Source organism: Atractosteus spatula, chromosome 7 (assembly GCF_055471065.1).
Source record: "Atractosteus spatula isolate fAtrSpa1 chromosome 7, fAtrSpa1.hap1, whole genome shotgun sequence".
NCBI classification, from domain to species: domain Eukaryota; kingdom Metazoa; phylum Chordata; class Actinopteri; order Semionotiformes; family Lepisosteidae; genus Atractosteus; species Atractosteus spatula.
The window spans coordinates 61,150,045-61,174,971 of NC_142712.1; the positions used below are offsets into that span (position 1 = coordinate 61,150,045).

At 37.7% G+C, this 24,927-nt stretch overlaps 1 protein-coding gene across 1 annotated transcript in view; it reads left to right on the plus strand.

The window, feature by feature from the left end:
• otud7a (OTU deubiquitinase 7A) overlaps positions 1–10,008 on the plus strand; it is a 107,649-nt gene extending 97,641 nt beyond the window's left edge. The window contains exons 12-14 of the mRNA XM_088920395.1: positions 3,694–3,808; positions 4,665–4,749; positions 5,278–10,008. Of these exons, the coding sequence (XP_088776521.1) occupies positions 3,694–3,808; positions 4,665–4,749; positions 5,278–6,726 (1,649 nt within the window). The 3' untranslated portion in view covers positions 6,727–10,008. The remainder of the gene's footprint in view (positions 1–3,693; positions 3,809–4,664; positions 4,750–5,277) is intronic.
• Positions 10,009–24,927: the final 14,919 nt, after the last annotated feature.

Sequence of the window (24,927 nt, forward strand, 5' to 3'; positions counted from 1 at the left end):
CCCATGTTGTTTTGGGTAGTAATCCTTATGTATAATAAGGTGAAATAATAATTTTGTGTTATTTGAAATAACTAATAAAATAGAGTTTGGAAAGTTTTCTAAGACATTTGATTGTGTGATAAAAACAGTTTTAAAAAGTTTTAAAATTGTCAAGGTTTCCAAATTTATGTTGAAAGAATAGTGCTGATTTAGGTATGAAGTAGCTTGATGATGGTGCACTGTGACCTTCTGGGTGTTCTAGGTCTTTGTTATTAAATGGAATTTTAGTAGGTTGCTTGTTTGGAATGAATAGTCTTTTCTGTGATATGTCATTTCTATTGTAACAGTCCTGTTTTCTTCAGATTTCCTCATCTACTTCCAATTTAAACTGGGTATCTTGTTTTTAACCAATATAATCAACAACAATAACAAACATAATCAAACTGGTATTTTTACTGGGTAGATGCAAGGTTAGGCAAGTTTTGTGCTAGTGCTATTTTGCTAATGTCCACCAGAGGGCAGCCTTGTGTAAATGACCAACTTGAAAACTGTTGTTACCACGTGTTCCTATACCGATAGGACATATGAACTGTTATAAAAAAAATGAAAACATCTAAAGGAAAACATACTAGGCTAAGGCAGTGTTATTTTCTGTGCAGGTAAAGACTTGTAATTTGTACAAGGAGGCCACAGCCAAGTTTGAGGGCAAATTTACAGAGATGTGCGGAGCGGTGGCTCTGTGGTTAAGGATCTGCACCTGTGGCTGGAAGGTCACCGGTTCAAATCCTAGGAATCCTACTCCGTTGGACCCCTGAGCAAGGCCCTTAACCCCTGCTCCAGGGGTGCCGTACAATGGCAGACCCTGCGCTCTGACCCCAGGCTCTCTCCCAATCTGTGTATCTGTGTGTCTCATGGAGAGCAAGCTGGGGTATGCAACAAGACAAATTCTTAATGCAAGAAATTGTGAAGGGTTAATAAAGTGATGTTAAAAAAAATGTTATTACAAAAGTTCCTTGTTTATTTTTTGTCTGCTTCATAGCACATAGAATTTAGTTGCTATTTCAAACCATTTCAGATGGAAACTAGACCTTCATTCGCATCTGGAAGACCTGCTAAAATAGGTCTGTGTGTCCCAGTTAAGGGTTGTGGAGTTTTTAATGTTATTTTAATGCCTATTTGATTTGCTACTATGTGTACAAAGTATATTAAATTACAGTGACATTTGTTTTGACTCTAGTCAGGAGGTTTGACTGCATTTGGCCACCATAACCGATATAGCATCTTCTTTGTTTATTATGAAAGTAAAATGAACATGTAGTAACTAAATGAAACATGCTGTGCAAGACTGCACAAGCATCGATCTTGATTCTCTTTATCAGTTCCTGAGGTATCCTTTCTCCTTTATTGTCAGCCTCTCCGTGGCATTTCAGATAGCAGTCCAAATACCTCACAGGAAAAAAAAAAACTGGCAGGCTCTTCAAATTTCTGTTAGGTCTGTGATGTCACTATCCAAATGGAGGTTTTATAATGTCATTTCAGGACATGCCTTCAGCCGTGCCAGACGGACTACATACAGGATGTAGATATCTTTTGGAACTGCTTGAATAGTAGTATCTGGAACTAAATGCAGAAATCAGTTTTCTTTCATCCTTTTATTTTTCAGCTGAGTTGTGAAGCAGAACTGAGCATTGAATTGTTGCACTGCAAGAACATTTTGCTGTCACTGAACCCGACCTCCCCTTTCTGAGTGGTGGATGTTTCAGTTAATAAAGTACACTTCATAGCTGTCTATAGTACCCCCAATTATTTAAATGCAGTGCAGCAAATGATAAACAATTAAATTTGTGCGTGCTTGGTACAATGCAGCAGGTTTGCCACAATTTGATTTGATTGTTTCCATTTCACTGATTTCTCGGTCATTGAACCATTGTGGAAAAACCTGAAAGAGAAGTCATGAAAAAAACATTACTTGAATGTCTAGGATATACAGGGATAACCTCCTTTAACTGGGGAAGCAGGTACAGTAAGTATTCTTTTAGTGTTGGACACATATGCATACTCATGTGCTAAAAATATAATCAAGCTAACTTTTTATGTTGTGTTAGTTATGTAGGAGTGCAATAAATGTTGAAGCAAAACATTCCTTGCTGCCTTGAAAATAAATTTTGATTTATAACTCTTCTTTCTGACTTCTGGCCTGTACTGTAATTTGTAAGCAAATCAGGCTGCTTCCTCAGCCAACGTGCACAGACTGCCGTAAATCTGTCTGTTATATTCACACACCTGTGGAGAACCTAGAAACACACCTAGTGCACATTTTTACTCAATGTGTAGGACAATATTAATTCCTCTGTTTATGCTTTCTCTGCCTGTAAAGGTCATTTAGAGTAAACCAATCCTGTGAATCTGCAATTGCCAATAAATAAGCCATAGCTCTTACTGCAGTTCGGTTTGGACCTTCGCAGCATTGGCAGGCCTCACTCTTACTGCAGTGATGTTATTTACAAAGCATGTAGGTGTTGTGCAAGATGTTCTTGTAAAAGATCGGAACTACTCTACAATGTGCACTTGCACCGCTCTTAAAATTGGAAACAAAACCTCTTGTGATTGTGGACTTTGGTGAGACATTTTCTTCTGTCTTAACTGTATCTTTCTAGTTCTAGCAAATAAGCCAGAGTGTGTCTGCAGTTTATCACACGGAACTAGGAGGTAAAACATGCCTTCTTTGTGCAAAGGAATAAAATAGGTAATGACAGTCTAATTTCTCATTTGCCTAATAGCATATTCCTTTCATGTGTTTCATTTTATAAGCATATTTGTCTTATAACTGAAGTTATTCTGCCTGTCTTTACAAATGCTCTGTGACAGTTTACCTGTGTCGCATACGGGCAGTCACACTTGTATGACACACCAGTTTGCCTTATTGGCACACATTTCCTTGTGTGTGTTGAGAGACCAGCGTAACAGCTACTGTTAGGGTCTTCTTTCAAACAAAGCCAGAAAATAGAACTTATTTTGTATGGATAAACCAGTGTATTGACTCTCTACTAAACAAAGTAAGAACATTCTTCTCTTTTCAGCATGGAATAAACCTATTACTTGTTCCTTTGCAAAGTACAACATTTGTCAGTGTCACTACGGTTTTCAGGTATGAAAAACAGCTTCCTGTGATCAGTACATGTAGTTTGTGAAAAAGGCCCATACCTAAACTTTCAAAGCAACCAAAGCCTTCATGTCTGGTTTGTGTATTGTTTCCTAAAGGTGAATATTTTTTTTTTCTTCCACATAGTATAGACTTTGCGCTAAAGAAAAAAAGAAAGTCTGTTACCCTCAGGATAGTGTTTATTACTGCCACTTCCACACCTCAGCTCGTGTGGACCTAAAACACTTAAAACCTTAAAATATTTTTTTTTTGCTCACAACATAAATACTTGCAACACTTCAGCTGTGCAACCCAAAAAAATATTTTTTCATGGTTTTGTGCTGAAATCCTGCCACCTACAGCATGTAATGTCAGCACAAACAGAGTCCTTTAACCGGATTTTCTCTTTGGATCCTCTCAGCCAGTTCTAGTTAGGAGAGCATTTAAACAGCCTTTTTTGAGCTGGGGCCTCTGGAGTTGGGCATAGGGAATTAACTAAAGGCCTGCCACCACCCTCTTTTTGTGTTCTCTCAGTTTAAGCTGCAACCCCCCTCTCCTTTGTTTGTTTCCAGCGGTTATCCCACTGACTGACTCCGAACACAAGCTGCTGCCTCTTCACTTCGCAGTGGACCCAGGGAGGGACTGGGAGTGGGAGAAGGATGATAACGATAACGCAAAGCTAGCCAAGTGAGTCAGCCGATCGCCCGCAGGTCTGCACAGAGAAATCACCACGCCACACTGCATCCAGCCAGAGTTTTTTTCAGTCATTGATTTAGAATGTCGAACAAATACAGATGGAAAACATTTTTTTTGTGTGTCGGAAAGATCTTGTACTGTGTGGCAGCCAGGAGATGGAGATTTAAGAAATGTACTTGGGAGGTATAAATTCAAAACAGCCCGAATGAAATAGCCCCGCTTGCCATGCTTGTAATAAAAACTGCCAGTGCCTTTTTTCTTTCTGCGGGTGGGGGGGGAAGAAACAGCCTTCTATGGAAATAAGGTATTAATTTTCAGAAGATCTAAAGTTTAGCACTTCATCTTGATGTCCAATTTGTTTTTGAAAGGCTGATGCAGAAATGCTAATCAGATATCTAGTTAAAACAAACATACTGTAGCTGGCCAATAACGTTAATGCAGATTAGCTCACTTGAGACTCTTAGGTACTTTCTGAGTTGCCTGGGAGTGCTCTCAAGACAGTGTGGCATTCACGCTTCTCCTAACGGTCTTCAGAAGGCCACCTGTAGCCCCTTCATGCAGAGTCATAATCATCAGCTGGCACACATGCTAATGTCATTCTAAGTACATTCACTTTTACCTGTTCCAAATGTATTCTGTATAGATGTGGGTTATTTAGGTTTTAATCATTTGGTTTTAAATTTGGCATCTGCCATTACTCAAACATCTTACAGCCCCTTTGTAATGTAGTAAAGGTATCATAAATATCAATTTAAAGATCACTATCATAACATTTGACAAGAAATATAACAGAAAAATTTGTGGAAGTAATACAGCAATGTCGAATAACATATATGTTTCTCTTCAGTCTTATCCTGTCTTTGGAAGCAAAACTAAACCTCCTGCACAACTACATGAATGTAACATGGATTCGAATTCCTTCAGAAACAAGGGTACTTCTTTCTTTTTTTTATTTTGTGACCTGAAGAATATATCTCATTAAAAGAACTACTTCAGTTTCTTTTAGATAAAATGCACCATTAATGTTATAACATTTTTTAATCTGAATTTTTAAACTTATTTTTTTACTGTTTTTAGTTATTTAGTTTTGGGGGTTTTACATTAACCATATTTATTAAATCTTTGTTTCTTAGCCCAAGTAACATCTGTGACTTAAAATAAAAAGTAAGGGTGTTGAAATATCCTTCTCTAGAATTTTCTAGGAGGTCAGAGTCAAACATGTTGAGTAATTACAGTAAATAACGAGCTTGAGAAGCACTCACTAAAGACAAATATTTGTTAAAACCGATGCTGGTGAATTCCCCCTTGCAGCCAGTCATCCGTACTGAAAAAAAGATAAATGTGGAAAATAAAAAAAATGTTTGGGCAGAAGAGACCCTTGGTTAGGAGGCACTCGAGGGAGATCTCCCAGCATACCCGATGAGATGCTCATGTCCTTTTTATTTCTGCACTTCCCAAAGGCTCCCCTCGCTCAGCCAGAGTCACCCACAGCCTCAGCGGGAGAGGACGTGCAGTCACTGGCTGACTCCATGGACTCCGACCGCGAATCCGTCTGCAGCAACTCCAACGTCAACAACGGCAAACCCAGCAAAGAGAAGGAGAAGGACAAGCAGCGCAAGGAGAAGGACAAGAACCGGACCGACTCGGTTGCCAACAAACTCGGAAGCCTTAGCAAAACCCTGGGCATCAAGCTGAAAAAGAACATGGGGGGGCTGGGGGGGCTGGTCCATGGCAAAATCAGCAAATCCAACTCCGGCAATGGCAGGAACGGGGAAAGCGGGGAGAAGAGCAAGAAGAAAGAATCGAAATCCCGCAAAGGGAGCAAAGAGGAATCTGGACAGTCGGCCAGCACGTCTTCATCTGAAAAGACCACCAGCCCGTCCCCTACAGAGAGGGCTTCGGGGGCGTCTCCCGTGGAGAAGCGCAACAGCTCGTCGAAGCCCTCGTACGAGAAGGTGTCGGACCACTGGAAGTACAGCACTGATGTCAAGCTGAGCCTCAACATCCTCAGAGCAGCCATGCAGGGAGAACGCAAGTTCATTTTCGCCGGCCTCCTCCTGACCAGCCACCGCCACCAGTTCCACGAGGAGATGATCAGTTTCTACCTGACGAACGCCCAGGAGCGGTTCAGTGCGGAGCAAGAGCAGAAGAGGAAAGAGTCGGAAAAGAAGCCTGCCGTCAACGGGTCCGATGCTAAGAAGCCGGAGCAAGAAGCCAGCTTCCCGAGAGAAAAAACAGACACCTCGCCTCGGGAGGGCTGCTCTCCGGTTTTGCACCAAAGCCATACCTCCCAGCTGGTTTTGAAGCTGCAGGAGAGGCACAGCCCGACACCCCCCCCTTTCTCCTCCCCCAGCAATGGTGCTAAGAAATCTGGGCCCATCCCAGTATCAGCCCACTATAGCCATACACCACCTATCCAGAGGCAAAGCGTCATTCACCTACGAGATGTCAACGTGCAGTCGTCCAGCTTCCAGGACGATACCTACAAACCTATTGTAGGCACTCTAAAGACCTGCGCTACTTACCCACAGCAGAACCGCTCTCTATCCTCTCAAAGCTACAGCCCTGCCCGCATGTCGGGGATCCGTACAGTGAACACAGTCGAGTCCCTCTCTTACACCATGCCTGGGGAACACAAGTCACACACCTACACCAACGGTTTCGATGCCAACGACGTCCGGGATTGCCTTGAATTTGCCGATGACGATTCCCCCCAGGCCTGGCTAAGCCATGACAAAACCAAAGGCCGCAGCACGGGGTGCCCGGTTTACACACTCCAGCAAAACCGGTGCAAGAAGGAGAACTGTTCTTTCTATGGCCGGCCAGAGACAGAGAACTACTGTTCGTATTGCTACAAAGAGGAGCTGAAACGTAGGGAAAAGGAAGGAAAGACGCACAGACCTGGATAGCCCATAGCACACGCCAGCTGGTATAACCAGCTGGTTAATGCTAGCCGCAGAAATTCTCTTAGAAAATGGAAACATATCCCTTTGTGCTCTAAGAATAATAAAAAATAATGGCATACAGTAGACCATAACAAATTTCCTACTCTATTTAAGAACAGTTCCTTTTACTCCTGTTACCTTTCCCTCAATATCGAAGGACACAGTTACTTGATAATGAAGAAGGTAGAACTGAAACTCAGTTTACAGCTTTGGCCAGGGCTTTCCTGAGTAACATTATAGGTCTGGTTTGAATTTCTATTTTCTGCTTTTAATTAGATTTCAAACCAGTATGAAAAATAAAGAAAATGAAATACTTTTATCAGGCAACAGGCACAGAAGCGCTTCGACAGAAACGGTCATACTGTAGGGTACCACTTTAAAAATAAGTAGTTTCTGCTGTAACTAAAGCATATGTACAGAAGTGAATATCTTCAACAGTGAGTATGAGGAGCTTTGTGAGTTCCCTTTTAGTGCGAATTAGAAACGGTCAAATGCTTTATGACTTTTATCTGCGAGTTTGTAAAGAATAGATTAATTTATAAATAGTTTGTATAGAATAGTTTGTTCAAAGGCATTTGCTGTTATATTCATGTCTAGGAAGAGTTATACATCTAAAAGCAATAATTGCTTTAGTGTCAGAAATGTTCACATAATCCCTCCCTTATGTCCTTGCACAAATAATGTCTCACTTCAAGGCTTTATTCTTTCATTTTTGTAGCGCATTACAGGCTTCAGCTGCCACAACTGCAGGCCCCAACATTTTTTGTGTCTTGATATGACGTCTGGTTGCTTGAAGCTAAAAACTTCCAGAAACTGAGACACAGCACACAACTTTAAAGTAGCTTATTGTAGGCTGTACAACTGTAGTTAGATACAGTTGTATGCAAAATGCTAGTTTTGCAGTTTTAGATTAAAGACTTATGTACATTAGTCTTTTTTCCCTCTTTCTTCTTTCCTCACTCAAAGCTAGTGTTCTTTAGATTAAAATGGTTACTGCTTACACGCATAAATTCTGACATAAAACCAATGTGCCAAAAACAATAAAAAGTAATTTTTAAATACAGCTATGCCATTGTTCTCAGGTATACACCAGTAACACAAAATGCTTTCAGAACATTTCTACTGTATCTTAGTTTGAGAAAATCTTGTGCACCTTCACCAAAATTCCCGAAGAAGAAAAGGCAAATTTAAACTCGCACACAGCAGATCCAGCTGAGTGTGAAAATGGATGTGAGTTTAATTCAGAAAGGAAGAGCTGAAAATGTACTGTACCAATGACACAAGCAGTTGCTATGTGTAATTATAATGTGCTTACATTTTCAGTATTACATGCAGATATCTGTAAACAGAAAAATAGCACTTAAAACAAAACTTATTGAAACTTTCAGTATAAAATATTTTTGGCAGTAGACAGGAATCCTGATTGTTTTTTAGTTCACCTGTTAAATATTGGTTACAAAATATATTACAAAGCTACTGTCATGAAGTGTGTTTTATTAACAAGAAAAATAATAGAATTTTATCTGTCTCTAGGACTGTTTTCTTTCTTTATTATTTTTAAATAAGATATACTCCAAATAGATAATATACATTCATTTTAGACAGCCATTTATAGATTTGTATGTACTCAAATATCACATTGAATGTGACTAAATGTCCCTGGTCAAAGCTGTGACTGTCTCTTAGTTCTCTTTCATATTTTTACTGAACATACTGCAATTTTCTTCCTCGTTTGTATGTAACAGTTTCATGGACTCTCACCCTTAGAAGTGTAAAATGTTATTTTATATTAATTTGAGACTTTTACACTACTTTAAATTATTAATTTGCACATTAGGTACCAATGTAAATAGCAAAAAAAGAAAAAAAGATTAGTTTATTGTTACAAAAAAGAGAGGTGTTTGTGTGTTTTGTTTGTGGACTAGAGAATGTGATTACATTGGGAATTTACAAGCCAAGGTTAAATTGTAATATAGAAATTATTTTTATATTATTTTCACAAAATGCCGCAAAGCAATATTTTGCTCTTTTTCTTATGGACACAGTTGTCATTTTGGTAGGTTAGTTTAACTGCAGGGCTGTTTGAAGAAAATAACCTTGAAAAAAGGAGCTTTGTAAAAGAAGTGTTTTAAGTTATGACTATTTATGTTCTCGATAGTTTCAAACATTTGTAACAAAACCTACTACTCATCAAGCTGAGTTATGAAAAAGCTTTATTTATTTTTTTTTTCAGTGAATTACTTTGTACTTCATTCAGTCGTACTAATAATCATCGCTCCATTGTGCAGCCTCTTTTAAACATTGAGGTGGAAATGCAACTCTTTATTTTCCGTTATTAATACGTAAAAAATTTAAAACTGGAGTAGTGAAAAAGCTACATGTATAACTAAAGAGATTTATATAACAAATACTAGTAATGTATTTCTGTTTTCTTATATTTGCCATATAAGGGACACATCTGAGAACTGTGGGACATTTGGCTTTAAAAGCAGCTAACCTTTATTTTGCATAGCCTTGAGGCCTGCAGTTTGCAATAAGATGCATTAGCATTAAATGGCTGGCATACACTGCACACGTAATACGAATAGTTTTCACATACTGTAGCTGTAGTGTGCTTCAGTGTTCCAGGGTTTAGTCTTCAGTTCAGAAGTGGATTCTACTTAAAGTGAGGCCTCTAAAAAGGCTGAGACCTGCAAGTATGGTTAGAAGTCCTTTACAGATCTATCCATATGTGTTGAATTATTTTTTCCATGAAATGCAAAAATGAGGGAATCAATTACGTGTTTAGGCTCTTTTGTTTTGGAAAGAGATTGCAACTTCTAGTATGATTAGAAGCCTGCACCTCTTTGAAAAGAAAACTCCCTCCAGTTTTAGCCTTTTAATTTTTTTAAATGTATCTCCTGTTTCGTTGTTACCGAAAGGGAAAAACGATATTGGTGTTTCTTACTGTACCAGAGTAGCTTTTTTCTCTTGGTGTTGTACACATGTACACACGTAAAAGGTCAAATCAAGCTTAAGTATACACACCCTAAAGTAGAACAGTGATTCAGTAAATTCATCTCCTCGATTCAGCAAGTAGCACCATTGTCACACTTCAGATGTTACCAAAATGCAAAAATGCAATCATGGTTAATTCTTAATAAACATAGAACAGTCCATGTTTAGATATAATTACTATCTTTGTCATGAAGACCGTTGCCATATTTAGACAAAGAAACAATAACAATAAAATTTTCCCATTGTAAAGCCTGCGGTTTGTGCCCTGCAATTTGTATGATGAAGGATTTGACATGCAGTCCAATGAATGTCAAATCTATTCATTTGGAAAAATACTGATGCTCAAAACAAGTCTTGGTGTGCGCAACAATCTTAGTTTTTGAGCAAAAAAAAACTACGACAAAATAATCTCTGTGCTGAAGCTCTCGCTTCACCGACTCACTTTTTTATTGTTAAAGGAGATATACCCACCTTAACCTCTATTTTGTGGTTTTAACAAAAAAATAATAATTTAGATTCACTGATGTTTAGGTTAATTCTGCTGGCATACAAATGTAAGGTGAATGTCTGGGGAAAACAATCAGTCAAAAAAACACAGCATATTTGCTTCTTTTTTTTTCTATGTGAGTAACAGAGTTACAGCTTTTATTGTTTTCTGTTGTAAACCATTCTCATTACTTTCTTGTTCTGGCCCAGCAGAAACCAGGGATTTTGATGTAGAAACCCAGTCAGCAATTATGTGTAGAAGGGATCTTCAATCAATTGATTCTGCTTGCAGGACAGAAGCATTCTGAATCTTCCTCTATTCTACATTGTAAAACACTTATTATGGAGTTCAAACTGAGGAATTACACCCATGCTATTGATCACGTTGCGTTAGCTTTTCCCCCTGCTATAAAAGTATTTTCAGCAGGGTACCTTAACTATCTTATTAGAGTTGTGGAAAACAGTATAACCTCTATCCTAAAGTTACCACATGCCTTGAGAAAGCATAATAAAAAGGTCTTTTCATAAAAGCTGCATTTCATGTGTAACCACAGCCCTTCACACTATCAACCACAGAGATCAGCCTCTGTGGAACACCAAGACAGCTCTTGCGTGTGGCGTTTTTATTTTTATTTTTCTACTATAAATGATTTAACATGCAGGCCACTCACTTATTCCCAAACATGTACGCTATATGTGCAGACATACTTAGAGCTTTGCAACAAGCCTGGTCTTTCTGATGCACCATGCACTTATGAGCACTAATTATGGTGATTGTACAATGCTATTTAGAAACACGACTGCACTGTAGGGTACTATTAAATTGTTCTTGGGAAATGAATATAAGCCTGCAGAGGCACAAATTCAGCACAGAATGATCTTTTTGTCTCAGTGATGTAATAGTTTTAGATGTAAATAAAAAAAAGGAGAAGAGGATGTGTTTGCACAGAACTGAAGGAAAATTCCATCATCCGATTATCTGAATCAGCAACACAAAGAGATATACAAGTCTTTATTTAAAGTACATATACTGTATACTCTACATATAGTGTATACCTATGGGATAGAGTGAATTGCATTTGGATATTCAGTATTTTGCAAGTTTGTTACCTACTCTTCCATTGGTAGCTCCTGTATCACAAGACCAGATTTACTGATAAATGGCAAAATATCCAACGTGTTGACCTACTGATACTAGTTTTGAATAAAACAAGATCAGAAAGTGATAGCAGAGGTTTTACAGTGACACCACTATCAGATATATAGTGACTGCTATGAATTAATACTCTGAACATTAATGTTTTATTAAAGTCCCTCCATTAACATTAGCTGCATGAATTTGAGTGGGCTGCACTTTTTGTGAAGTGGAGCGAATTTCCCTTATTAGCTTTATGACTGATGTTCTGTCTGACGTTCTTTGCATTTGGTTCTCTGTGTTTCAGTTTATTAATACTACAGGTGTCTCTCATTCATAATTTTTTTCCAGGTCATACTAACCACGTAGAAGGGAATAAAGAAATACCTACCAGGCGACTCAAGTAAGTTTTGTTCACGTTTGAGGTGGTAGAAAAATTCAAGTGGAGAAGATGGTCCTAATGTTCAGAAAAACCCAAACATTTCTACCACCATGGTGGCTCAGTCAAGGATACAGAAAGAACTGCCACAGTGAACTCTAATGTAGAACCACTGTTCTGTTAGGTATTTCGCTGACAAAGTGTACTTTATTAAATACCCTAAAATATTTATAGTCTTCCCATGCACACATATTTTAAAACTGACTGAATATTAACCAATTTCCTCCTGTGATTTTTAAAAAAGAAGATCCATTTAGAAAAAAAATTGAGTGAACTGTCTCATTTAGTGCTTAGAGATACTGTTGCATTGTGTTTTAATACCATGTCTCAGACAGACACTGCAGTTAGGCAAGACAAGCCATAACAAGTTCAATGTTTGGAAAAGTATCAGAATTTAAATGTTTTGAATTTATAGATGGTGTCGTGGGGACAGATCCAATTACCTAAACTGATATAATTTATTTTGATTACAGTTACCACCGTGATACACTAAGGTAGGTAATTTGCTTTTGATTTTGGCAATGATAAATGGATATAATGCAAATGCTGGTGGGATTCACTTTCTTGTAGCATGTTTTAGTTTCTACCAACTACTTGAGAAATTATGTAGACCATAAACCATACTATGAGATAAAAAGATTTATACTGTATATTAATGTTAGTGTCCACCAAGTGAGTGTACTGTATGATCAGTAAGAAAAGCTTTCAAAGTCTTCATGATATAGAATGGTTTTGCTTTCTGCTTTTATTATTTTTATACACAGGTAAGTGACATTTTAAATGAAATGAACAATCACTGGGTTATACATACGGTGATTGATCGGGGTTGTCCTTTTCTGGTCATAACTGGTGGAGTAAGCCTTATTTTCCCATAGAAGAGAAAATGACTGGATGGTGAAGGAAACCATATCAGAGTTTTTGTCATGTTTAAGGAATCTTGCACCTATGCTCAGTCTGCCTAGATTCCTGAAAGAAGGTATTTTTTAAAAGATTGTCACTGCTCTGTTTTGGTGGTATAATGAATGCCATGCTGCCGCTGCTCAGCCATGTGAACACCTTTAGGACAAGTTGTGTAGAAGTGAAGAGTGTTCTCTTTCATTTCGGCTTTCATAACCTTTGATTTTAAAATCAGAGGGGGTGGCAGCTGAAAAAACTGTGAAGATCAAATTTTGGCTCTATAAAATGCCACATTTTAAAAACACAAACACTGAGTATAAAGCATATTAGATAACACAGTGCTCAAACTTGATATAAGAGTTCATAAAGCAATTTATAAAAGCATTGTTTTCAAGTCCATCCAATTCCTAACAGTAATGCATAGCGCATTTTTTTAGTACCATAAAAGGAACAATCAAACACAATCTGTTCTTGCAGTGAATGTGGGAATTAAAATGGTGCTGTGTTTTTCTATAAAACCTGTTACGATCATCTGTCTTTTCAAAGTTTTCTGTAAACAGGTGCTCCCCAAGGATCCTAAATGCACAGATAAGGCCCAAAGTTCAATATTAAGCATTTCCCCTTCAAGAAAACCAACAGTATCTTTAAAAAAAGGAAAACTGGTGTCAGCAGTAAAATTGATTGATCTGCCAGTGTCTATGTCTTTGAAAGAGAAAGACAACAGAACCTTCTGACTCCCATTTAACATGTGTTATCACACATCAGTTCTCATGTCAGTTGTGTACTTAAAAGACTCCAGAGTTAAATAACAGTATTTAATATTTCGTAATATTATGCCCTATCACTTTCAAACCATTTGGTACAAAATGTTCTATGTTTTTATGCCTTCCTGTGAATTGCATTTTAATTACTAGCTTTTTAATTTCAACATGGACAATGTTCAAAAATTGAAATAGGGTGTTTTTTGAAGTGTAGCATTGCATTGGTATCCAATTTTATTTTATTTTTCTTATATAACATGATGTGTTTTTGTGGCAGATTCTCCGTTATGGTCAAATTTTCTTCCCTATTACATTGTACCAGTCTCAGAGTTTACAATGTCGATCAACTTGAATACAAGGTATCACATCAAATTTGAGTTTAGTGTCTTTCATTTTGCCACACAGTTGAGTACTAAGCCTTAAAACCTGAAACGCATTGAAGAAAGTAAAGAACTTGTAAAGCCAGTTAGTGTGAGCTGATTAGACTTTGCAGTTTCACAGTAGAGTGTACTACACTCCCACTAGATACAGTTCTGCAGAAACAGCTTGTAGTCTGACACTGAGAAATGGGTGGCAGGTTTTGTGTTCTGAACACTGCAGTCTTGTCCTTAGATAACTTTTTCAGTCTGTAACCATAGAGATATGATTCAGCTTATTAGAAAAATAACAAGTATCCTTATGCATTGAACAAAGAATTGTCTTTTTAAAACCAAAGCTTATGAAATGAAGAAGAATCTGCTCTCAAATTCCCAAGAAAAAGGTGAGATAAGATTTTTGGTAAACAGAAGCATTTTTCCAAAGCTGCTCTGAGATAATGGCATACTTGCATAACCTTGACCTACTTTAGGTGCTGTAACTCTGTGGTTGACGAAGAACTGCATGGCATATTATGACAAAAAAGCTCATGGAGATCCTAAGAACATTTACTGGCAACTACTGTGTGTTCTTAAATTCATGTGGCATTCCATGCAGAACATGATCTTAGAAAATAATGTGTCTTAACCTTTTTCTGCTTAACAAAAATGCTTCCGTTGCAATCAGATTCTTAAATGCTCTGAATATAGGTTACTTCTAAATTTGAAAAGGCTAAATCCTGCTCCTACACTTGCAAGGACTGTGTGCACATTCATAAATGATTCTTAAATTCAACGACAACTTTTTACCAGTCCAGTAATATAAAAGTCCGCTAAAACCCAGTAACGCATAAGGACCGAAATGTACAAGAAAGTGACTCCCTCTTTTCTGTTTCCCTTCAGACGTAGGATGTAAAATTACCAATTAAATTTATTTTTATTTCAAACTCCTCTCTCACTCACAAATCTAAAAGGAGGACTTTACACAGACTTCAGAATCTTACATACAGTGAATGCAGATTGTCATGGATAGATAGATGTGGAGCTGATCTGTACTGTCCTAGAAAGCACAGTTCACAGGTGCTTAAGTCTAGGAGATTACTGGAAATTTGCTGATGTATTAAACTGGTTTATTGAGACACCCTCTGTTGACAAATGGGAGAGGTTAAAGCATATGCAGCTCTGCCTAGGACATGCTTATCTCTAAACATCCATTTAGATGTGTGAGGGGGTGTGGCCACTAATACTGAGATAAGTACTGTAAAAGCTCAGGTCTTGCCAAATGTTCCATTCATTGTTGCAAAAATGTTTGAAAATCTCTCTCATCAACCTTAAAGCATCTATAAGTAACAAATTCATGTAAAAAATACACAACCACAAGGAAAAGCCAGTGTGCTTTAAATCCACAGTCTCATTTTCTTTGATCGCTGTCTTTATATTTTGTATCTTTAGCTTTGCAAAGTCACTTCTCCTCTGTGGCTACTACAGTTAGAATGTTTATTTAAATGACATATTCCCAAAAACTAGTGTGCATAGGCAGACAAACAGGAAGCAGAAATGAGAGGTGGTGCAGTCTTGGAGTCTGAAAAATAGAGTAAACTTACACAAGTGTGCCAAAGGAATTGATTGAACTCCTATTGCAATTGCACTTGGATATTATTCCTTTCTGAGTTAAGCTCCTCTTGGGTACTAGGTATATAATGTAAGTAGACAAATATAAGGGATTTGACAAAATCAACTCTTCTTGCTGCACAAAGCTGTAGTAACAGAAGTACTTACTACAGAAAAGGCCATCTACCTTTTAAAGGGGAGCAGAGAGATTCGCTTATCAACTTTGGTACAATGATGCTTGCAGCCTTCTGAGAAAGTATTGGTGCCAGCTATGGGGAATTCCATAGTCTCTAACCTGATCAAGATTTCTCCATTAGCAAGTCATCAGTAGAATAGCAGAAAGAACACCTAACCAAAGGCACTTCTTTACCAAAAGGGCTGGGGGGATAATAGTGGTGTTTTTGAAGCTGGTACCCTGGCTTCTTTCATGAAACAGCTGGATGAGGTCCCTAGGTCAATCGGTTCCTAACTGCCAAACTGGCTCCCCTGTGTTTGTAACCTTGTGTTATGAATACTGTAGGATAGAAAATCTGACAACATGTGTTAGCCGACAACTTTAGGGGCCACCAGTCACTAATTACAAGCTGATGTTTAAGTGGGAAAACAAAATCCAAAATACCAACTTGTTTTGTTGATAGCCATTCAGCTTTCATACTGTATATTATAAAATAGCTGAGGATCAACTAAAAACAAAACTTTTGCACAGCTTAAGAGCACTTGTATCTACTGTAGCTATTCAAACTCACATCCTCTGTTGAATGCTGAAGAAGCCTGAGTTATATGGGCACAATACCTTTTTGTAAATAAATCTGTGCTCTGAAATTAAATGCAGGCCCATCTCCATGTTGCCACTTGCTTGGCAGTAATTTCCCAACAAGAGTGCTTATCAAAAACACTAATTAAAATCTTCACTTTCATGTCATTTTAGTGGCAGCTGTTTTTGCTCTGAAGTAATCAGCCTTTATTTGGATTGCAGATAGAAAAAAGCAAAATGTTAATGTATTTTAATTAATATTGATACTTTTTATTAACAGCCTAGCTCTTTAAAAACTCATTAAAATGAAAAGAAATATTATAAGATCTGAATTTCACCTGAAATACATTACAGAAAACTCAGATTTTCTTTGTAGTAAGAAAGCATTTTTTGTGTGTGGTGTTCAATGAATATGACACAGCAGAATGTCCCAGTTTCACTACTATAATAATATACATCTTGTACTTGTACTTTGCTCAACTAAAATGATGTTTTTGAGATCCCACCTCTTAATAAAGAAAAAATTGTCATTGAACCCATCAAAAGAGTTATGATATTATAAAAAAACAGTTTCTTCTCATTAGTTAAGATGATAAAGATCCAAGCACACTTTTGAAAAACATCACATGCAAGTTCTACTTATAAAAATTAATGTCATAAACCAAAGAGAAATATTCAAGAGGTGAACATATTTTGAAAGAATCCAAGCAGGATGGTGCATGCAGGGAACAGTTTTACTCATCGAAATCTCTCACTTTTTCAAATAATTTTATTTAGTAGGATGCTGAAGATTTTAGTGGCTTTACCTACCTGACAGGGTTGTAATAAACACAGAATTCATACTGTTCTATAGCTCATTGTAAGAAGTGGCATTTAAAACTGCTGGCAACTGTAATGCCCTTTTAAACAGTGCCAGTTACATACTAGAATGCATTTACATCACATCCACTTTCAACAATATAAGGATGCATTAAGTCAGCTGGCATGCAGGGAGTGCCACTGGGTGATTTTTTCCCATTGCTGTGCCCAATGGCAGCCTCCAGGGAGATAATCAGGGGACCTCCACATTGTTTGCCATCCCCCGCTCTTGTACCTGAGCACAGGCGCTGCCTGTACCCATGAGCATGTTTCCAGGGAAGTTCTCCTCCGAGCAAGCCCATCAGAAACACCTACTGCTGACTGTGTGGAAGTGAGACCTCTCTCCGGGAGGTGGGAGAATGGGAGCGCTGTACCAGCCTACACGAAATGTCAGCCAGTCTGCCTGAGCACTCGTCTGACCCGCGTTCATCAAAAACGGGCTACCCCCGCCACCAAAACCGCCTCCCGTTATTCCTCTCATTCCAGCTTTTGTGTTTTCCACACATAGCACATTATTCAGTGTGGGTGTCGGTAATAATTGGCACACAAAAATGCGGTTTTAATGATTGCCTCCTACGGAGTGCTTCACCGGCCTCCCTTGAACTGCCTTCTCATAATCCCCGAAATCCCCCCTCTCTTTTCATAGTGCATATACATACTCCCACAAGGTTCCGCTCATAAGTGGCATGTTCTGAGAGCTTTTTTTTTCATATAACTGTCTGGAAGTCCATTATTCATTTGTTATTCGTGATAGGTCAGGCCCAAAATGCTTCTGGTGCAAGCATAAAAATTCAGCCTTCTGAACATTGTGAGGCTGCAATAAGGTCCCTGCTGGAAGTTCGAAAGCTGGAATTACACAACACACAGCCCTGCAGTAAATACTGAATTTACTTGTGTTTACAGCCTAGCTCATAAAAAAGAATTTAAATGAAAATAACATAGTTTTTTTTTTGTCCGAAAACATTACAGTAAACTAGGAATTGAATATCATTGAATTTATCAAAGTATTTACTTTGGTAAATATTATGCTCCAGGATGCTCTGTATTTACGAAGTCAGTTGACTGTTTCAACAAGCTTATTCTAAAACTCTTGTGGAACTCAGCTGCTTGGGACTTTATTGAAGTAGGTTCCTAACATACCTTAAATCTCTGTGTGGATTGCTCTTTCCATGTAATTTAAAGTTATAACTGTTCTCCTGATTTCTCCTGATTTTACCATTTTGCAAAATTTTTACACTTTTTATTTCAGATGGGGGTTCATTTGTTAATTACTTTACCATTTTAAAAAGATATTGAAGGAAAGCAACACAATGCTGAGAGCTATTTCTTTTAAATAGAAGATGATTGTTAAGATCATAGACAATAGATTTTTTTCATTAGAACCGGTACTACACTTCAGACTTCTCATGATTAGGTCCTGTCCTGCACCAGCTCTTATTGCTTGGCCCATGCTTCCTTCATCCAGATAAACTCCACTTGCTTGCTTCTCAGGTTTGATTCTTCTCAAGTCCTTCTGTACAATTGGTACGTGACATATACCTAGCCTATCTTTGTTTGCCATAGCTCTGTAATAAGCCCTGTGGACTGGGAGGCTCTCTGTATCTCCATAGAAAAGGTCTGCTAGCATGCCAGCCAATCAGGCTCCAACATCTGGCATCAGTTCCCTTTGGACGCATGGGAAAGCAATCACGAGTGTTTCACTGGCCAATCAGCTTTAAGCTGAGCATCAGATGTGGTGAGCTATACCCGCTATACCCACAAAAAAAACAAAAACAAATCCCTTGTCTGTGTCTGAAACCTATGCCAGCCCTACAGAAAACCTAAAGGAGACCTGCTCCAAAAGTTGTCTCATTGTAACGCAGCCTTCCAAAGTTACATGTGACAAGCCTTGCTTGCATTAGTGGCAAAGTGGTAAATGAATCCCATTTACTGAATTTTGTGTGGAGGTTCTTTTGTTATTTGTGTTCAGGAGTCAAATTCTTAAAAACCTTCCATTGGTGCATATTGCACTCAGATGTCTAAGTTACTTTCACAATAAATAAAGCGGTATTCAAGGACTTTTCCAAAACTTGCTGTTTTTATTCTCCTGGCGACGTTTATCATGTTAACTCAGTCTTTGTCCGTCTTTTTTGTGAAGTGTCATCAAACACTGCAAAAAGAAACTTCATGAACTCTCATCCTGTACCTTGTTTCTGATTGAGCATAATTTGGCACACCCACTGAGCCACTTTACAGCATGTTTAAGAGGTAGACATTCGCCTGTGATATAATTTCCTTGGCATATTTATATAGACCTTGCCCTATATTTAAGTGTGGAAATTAAGGGAAAGAGATGGAAAACTCCTATTACGCAGTGAGGCACGCACATCCCAGCAATCTGATTGTTGACTGCTGTCTGACACTGCTGCTTATCATGTGGGAGGCTCAGGCTGCACAATTTATTGCTGTAGGCAGATAAAGTCAGAATACACACTGTACACGGCAGTTTTGTACTTGTATTTTTAGTTCATTTTCCTTCCTGTTACACACGGGATTTACTGACTGCAGCTGAGGAAGAATAGAGCTGTAGGTAGGGAGTGCAGAAGCCCAAGAGGTAGCTAGCTCTTCTCAAGGTGATTTGTTTTTTCTACTGGGGGCAGGGAGAGCACTGGGTTTTTTAAACAGCGTTTCTGTTCTGTCGTTTTGGTGTTTCCACTAAAAATAGATTCTTCTCTTACCAATCTCTTTACCATTACAATTCCCTAGATTCTACGAAGGACTTATTAAAAAAAAGAAGTAATTTTATATATCCATGCAGAAAAGGTTGAAATTACTGAGTATTTTACTGTAATGTATGTCCATTTGCTGAAAAAAAGTGTTTTTTTTTTCAGCTTTGTGGTTTTTCTATGCTTTTTTTTAAATGTTTTTCTTTACTGTAGAGTCAACCAGACAGCATTATTTGTTGTGTTTTAATCAGTTTGGAGACACACAGATGTCAGGGTAAAACCCTTTTTACCTGACGGTGAACTGCATAATAGTTGGGGACAAAGTTGTTAAAACCCAGACTGGTCTAACATGACATGTCAATATGCATATGTTTTTTTTTTGTTAACACTACACCTGCTTGTTTGAGATTTTCATTGATGTTTTAGATTAATCAATGTTCTGGGCCATAATTATTACAATGTTCATCATTTCTTCCATTTAAGAGCTTAGAGCAGTCTTGAAAAACCGAACATAAGGTTACAACAAACGAGCACGATTATAGATACCACTTTTTTTGCTTGGTAATCATGGCTGATGCAATTTCCTTGAGCAAGAGGAGTTCCTCCATGCAACTGTGGTCAAAGCCACACAGGCCCGTTCAGAACTGCCTTTACTAACCCTATAATTGGCGATGGAGGCCTTGTTCTCGAGATGCCTAGCCAAGGCGACACTGCATTTAAAACCCACTTATTTGATATGAAGTGCAATTCAGAGTTTTCAACTCAAGTGAGAAAACCTCAGTCCTTATTTCTTATGGTCCTTATAGTTCTTTTTGGTTCCTTATGGTCATTGTTTGCCTCCTGCACCTACAACACTGAGGACAGTGCAGCAGTCTTCCTAATCCTGGGTCAACCTCGAGTCTTCAAGTTTATCAAGAGCGTGAAAATAATGTCTTGGGAACTTAAATGGGCAAAAGCCTGTCAAAGAAGTTAGAACGTGCTGTTGATCTTCATGTATGGATCAGAACAAAATACAAGATTGTTCCTCACCAAACCACAAATGTTATAAGCATAAACACTGTATGTTCAGTGAGTTTTTCAAACCTTGGAAAATAGAATTCATTTGTATAAAATCTCATGAAAACAATGACCTGCCTTTTCTTATCTAAATTTAACTACTATCAATGCAAGTAAATATTTACATATTTCAAGTGGAAGGTACAGTGAGTACTTCCTGCTCTACAAGCAGAGGTAAAAGAGAGTAGAAATTTTGCTATTGCTCAGGTAGGGTAACCCAAGTTCTAAGCAAATCACTAGATAGTCCTGCTGCCAGTGAGAGAGAGAGGGCTGCTTGTGATAACAGTCTGTCCTCTCAGGTTTCTGACCTCTGGCGTTGTACAGGACACTTGGCCAATCTGATTTTGTAAACAGGTGGATGACTGCAAGATTTTCTGAATAACTAAATAGCAGATGAGGACCAAGCGATAAAGTTTGGCAAAAGCAAAGCACTTGGCATTTACTGTTGCCACAGTAAGCTGACATGAATGCAGCCTGGACAACGAAGAGAGGATAGGCCTCACGGTCTATTCATTTGACTGGCTGTGTATTAGGCCTCAGCCTGGGGGACATCTTCTGAAAATCATCCTGCCTTATTTCTACAGGCTCTTTGGAATAGAATGGCTAAAGGTGCATTATGTAAAAGAACAAAGATAGAAATGAATAGCAAAGGGTTTACTCAGTGCAAGCAGAATGTGCTTTTGAAAAAAACATCCTGTTACTTTTTTTACAGATATAATATTTTTTTTCTTTACTTGTTTTAGCTGCACTTTGAAATGGTTTCACTACTGCATGTTACAGCAAAGTAAGCCATTAATACTTTCCTGACTTTTGGGTAAACACTTCAGATGCGTTGTTGGCTTTGAAAATGAGCTCAAGGGAATTATTGCATTTATAACATTCACAGCTGACTTCTACACTGAAAGAACGTTCAATTTCTTACATCTTTGCAAGACATGATTCATCTTTATAATTGCCCCGATTGCGCTTGGAGAACTAGCTTGGCATCGAGTACAAAATAACAGTACTTTTATTGCTCTAGGGATACAGAGAATTTAGTGCCACATACACATTATATAAATCAGGTGTACATATGAAACACTAACCACCATGAGACTAAAAGTGCACCTGTAAAAGACATGAAAAGGCAAGTAACTCAGAATAATGTACTTAATCCTTAAACAACAAAAGGTAATTGTGACTGTTACAATTCCAGATTTATACCTGAAGATGCCTAAATACAGAGACTAAAAAAACACTGTAGATGCAATAAATGAAATTCAAAAATTCAAAAAGACTGAACTGAAGACTTTGTGGGCACTTGCAGATGACCTTTTAATGTGGACAAGTGTAGAGTGCTACTGTACAATCTAATGCCGGAGCAGAAATGCTGAACCTAAAGACAATACCTGTGATAAAGACTGAATGATAGGATTTAATCCTCCTTCTCTAGACAACGCAGTGGAGAACCGTAGAGGCAAAAGTTTTGCAGAAGTGTCTAGTTGAAAGTTTGTACTATACAATTAGAGGCTGTTGATTTAAAAAGGTTTCAAATTCTCAGCTATCCACTCTGACAGCTAGTAAAAGTTAGTCTTTAGCCTAACAATTGTTGAATAACTTATTGATAAATTTTAGGACAATTTTAGTTCATTTTCGATAGTCTACTCAGAATGCTTACAAGGAGATGTTATTCCATCTCAAATTTTCCCAAAGGTTTTTTTGTTTCAAGATGTAAAAAGCACAAGTCATTCTGTCAGTGAATTCCCCCTATTTGAAGTCAGTCAACAAAAAAAGTCAGAAGAACAGCATTGGCAAATAATTTGATACAATTTTCTTTTTCTTGATATTCCTTCCCAGAAATCCTGGGGGATCATCTGTCTGAGAAACAGTAATGTTTCATAATCTGAGAAAGGGGGATAATGCAGGTTGCCAAGCTGTTCCTAACTGAAAACTGCTTCACAAATGCTCTTGAATGCTCTGAAACTTTTTATTCCTACTGAGTGTTTTGTAACTTTGTAACTCGCCTACTCAGTGGGGAGTTGAGTGACTTTAACCATAGTACAGTATGTCACACATGTGAGTATGGAAAGCTTTTTAAAGCCTTTTTAAGTACGATTTTTGAAATTTAGCTTTACATTTTCATTTCTCCTACAGACAATAAAAAGGGCAAATTAATGTTCTAGAACATGGAACTGAAAACGGAAAATTATAATAACAATGGCTATTAAGATTCACTCTTGCACAATTGTCCTGCGTAGTCTCAAACACTTGTCATGTTTCTTCATAAAGACAGATCACAAGCAGAAAGAATATTAACTTTCATCATACTCATAAACCCAGACACGAATTAGTGTACAAAGTATAAGGATAAAAACAAAAGCAAAACTAAAGAAACCTTTCCTTAAAGGGTGGCTAAGTGTTAGCACCGTGTCCCAAAATGGGTAAAATAGGTGCTACATGTGAAACACAGGGATGAAACCCAGCTGGCGTACTACCTCAGTTACATAACAGGATCCTGCTGTCTTCCATAATTTCTTCCATAATGCACATCAAGCACACTTTAACAGATATATTGACTTTGCTTTTCCCTTTGTCAGGTTCATATAAATATGAAGCTCATTTGAATCCCTGACACACCAAACCTCGTTTTATTCACAATGCAGGGAGAGTTGTTTTACATAATGTGCAGACTGCCCTACGATGAAGTTCCACTTCACATTTAATGGTAAGTGGGAACAATCTATAACCACCAAGGTTAACTCTTGCAAGAATTATAGGGTGCGCTTGCACATCTGACACCCACATTGAGGAATGTTTTTAAAATGGCCACCAAAAATAATGAACATCGGCCTTATATACCCTATAAATCTTGTGATTTGTTTCAGCAAGGCTCTGCCATATTGCAAATGACGTGAAAATGTTTAATAGGAAATTCAAACTTGAGTTTAAAGATCTCGATGGCATTCTTACATCAATCAAATGTCAGTGAGAAATTAAGCTTAAATAGTCTGTTTTCTGCTGATTCCTGCTGAAGAAGATGGGTTCCCATCTGATAGGCCATTCCTTTTTTCACTGCTGTGCATTATATTAAAATACGTCTTTATAAAGAGTTGGATACCTATTCAGAATACCTGAAAGTGTATGTAAAGGTTCCAAGATCTGTTAAAAAACTAATGTATTCAGTCTCTGAGCACAATGGAATAAACCAGCAGCTATCATGTAAACCTGGAGTATTTCTGGATTGAATAAAATAGATTTTATGTGGGGGTGTAAGCTTATTCCCCTGGCCATTTACACTTCCAGTGTCATCTTGAGGAAAGAATTTGACTTCCTTTTAAACAGCTCTAATTACTTTATTTTGTAAGTTCTCTTAAACATTCATAACTAAATGTCAATGTTAACTATAAAGTATATATGTGTTTCTCTAATGAGAAAAATACAATCTAGTCTTGAATTGTGCTGTAAGACGAAACCATCCAGGAAACCCTATAACATTTCAGGTCCTGCAATGCAACTGTTAGCATTAAAATATTTCCAATAACTGATCAATATAAGAAATTTAAGCACGTAAATGGATATGTTTATTAAAGTGTGCCAGTCCCAACTGTATTTTTCAAACAAAGGGTGTTTTTAATTGTTAACCAGCCCAGAAACCCTCCTCAAATATTGGGATCTTGTCAATGGAGAAAAACAAAAATTGACACTCATCCTACCCAAGCCCTAAAGATCCCAAGTGGCCGGGCTTTTTTTAGAGCTTTTGAGAGAAAAAACAATGATCACTTGATTACAAATAAACAGTCTCATAGAAACATCCCACAGAAAGGATAATTTTATACGCATATCTGTAGCCTTCCCACAATGAACCACATACTGTAGTTAATGGAGTTTATGTTATGATTTAGCAAGCATAACTCTCATTGACTCTAGAATGAAAAATGTAAATGTATAATGGGAAGAAGTATATCATGCAGCAAAATCAGAACAAATTATTCTTTTGTTACAACAGAATAAATGTTGTCTATTCTGTATGATGTCTAAAATACGAAGAGACTAATCATGCGCAGGACATCTGTACTCTCTGTCCCTGAATGTCTAACATGGGACCTAATAGTCTGTGAGGTGTCAAGATATAGA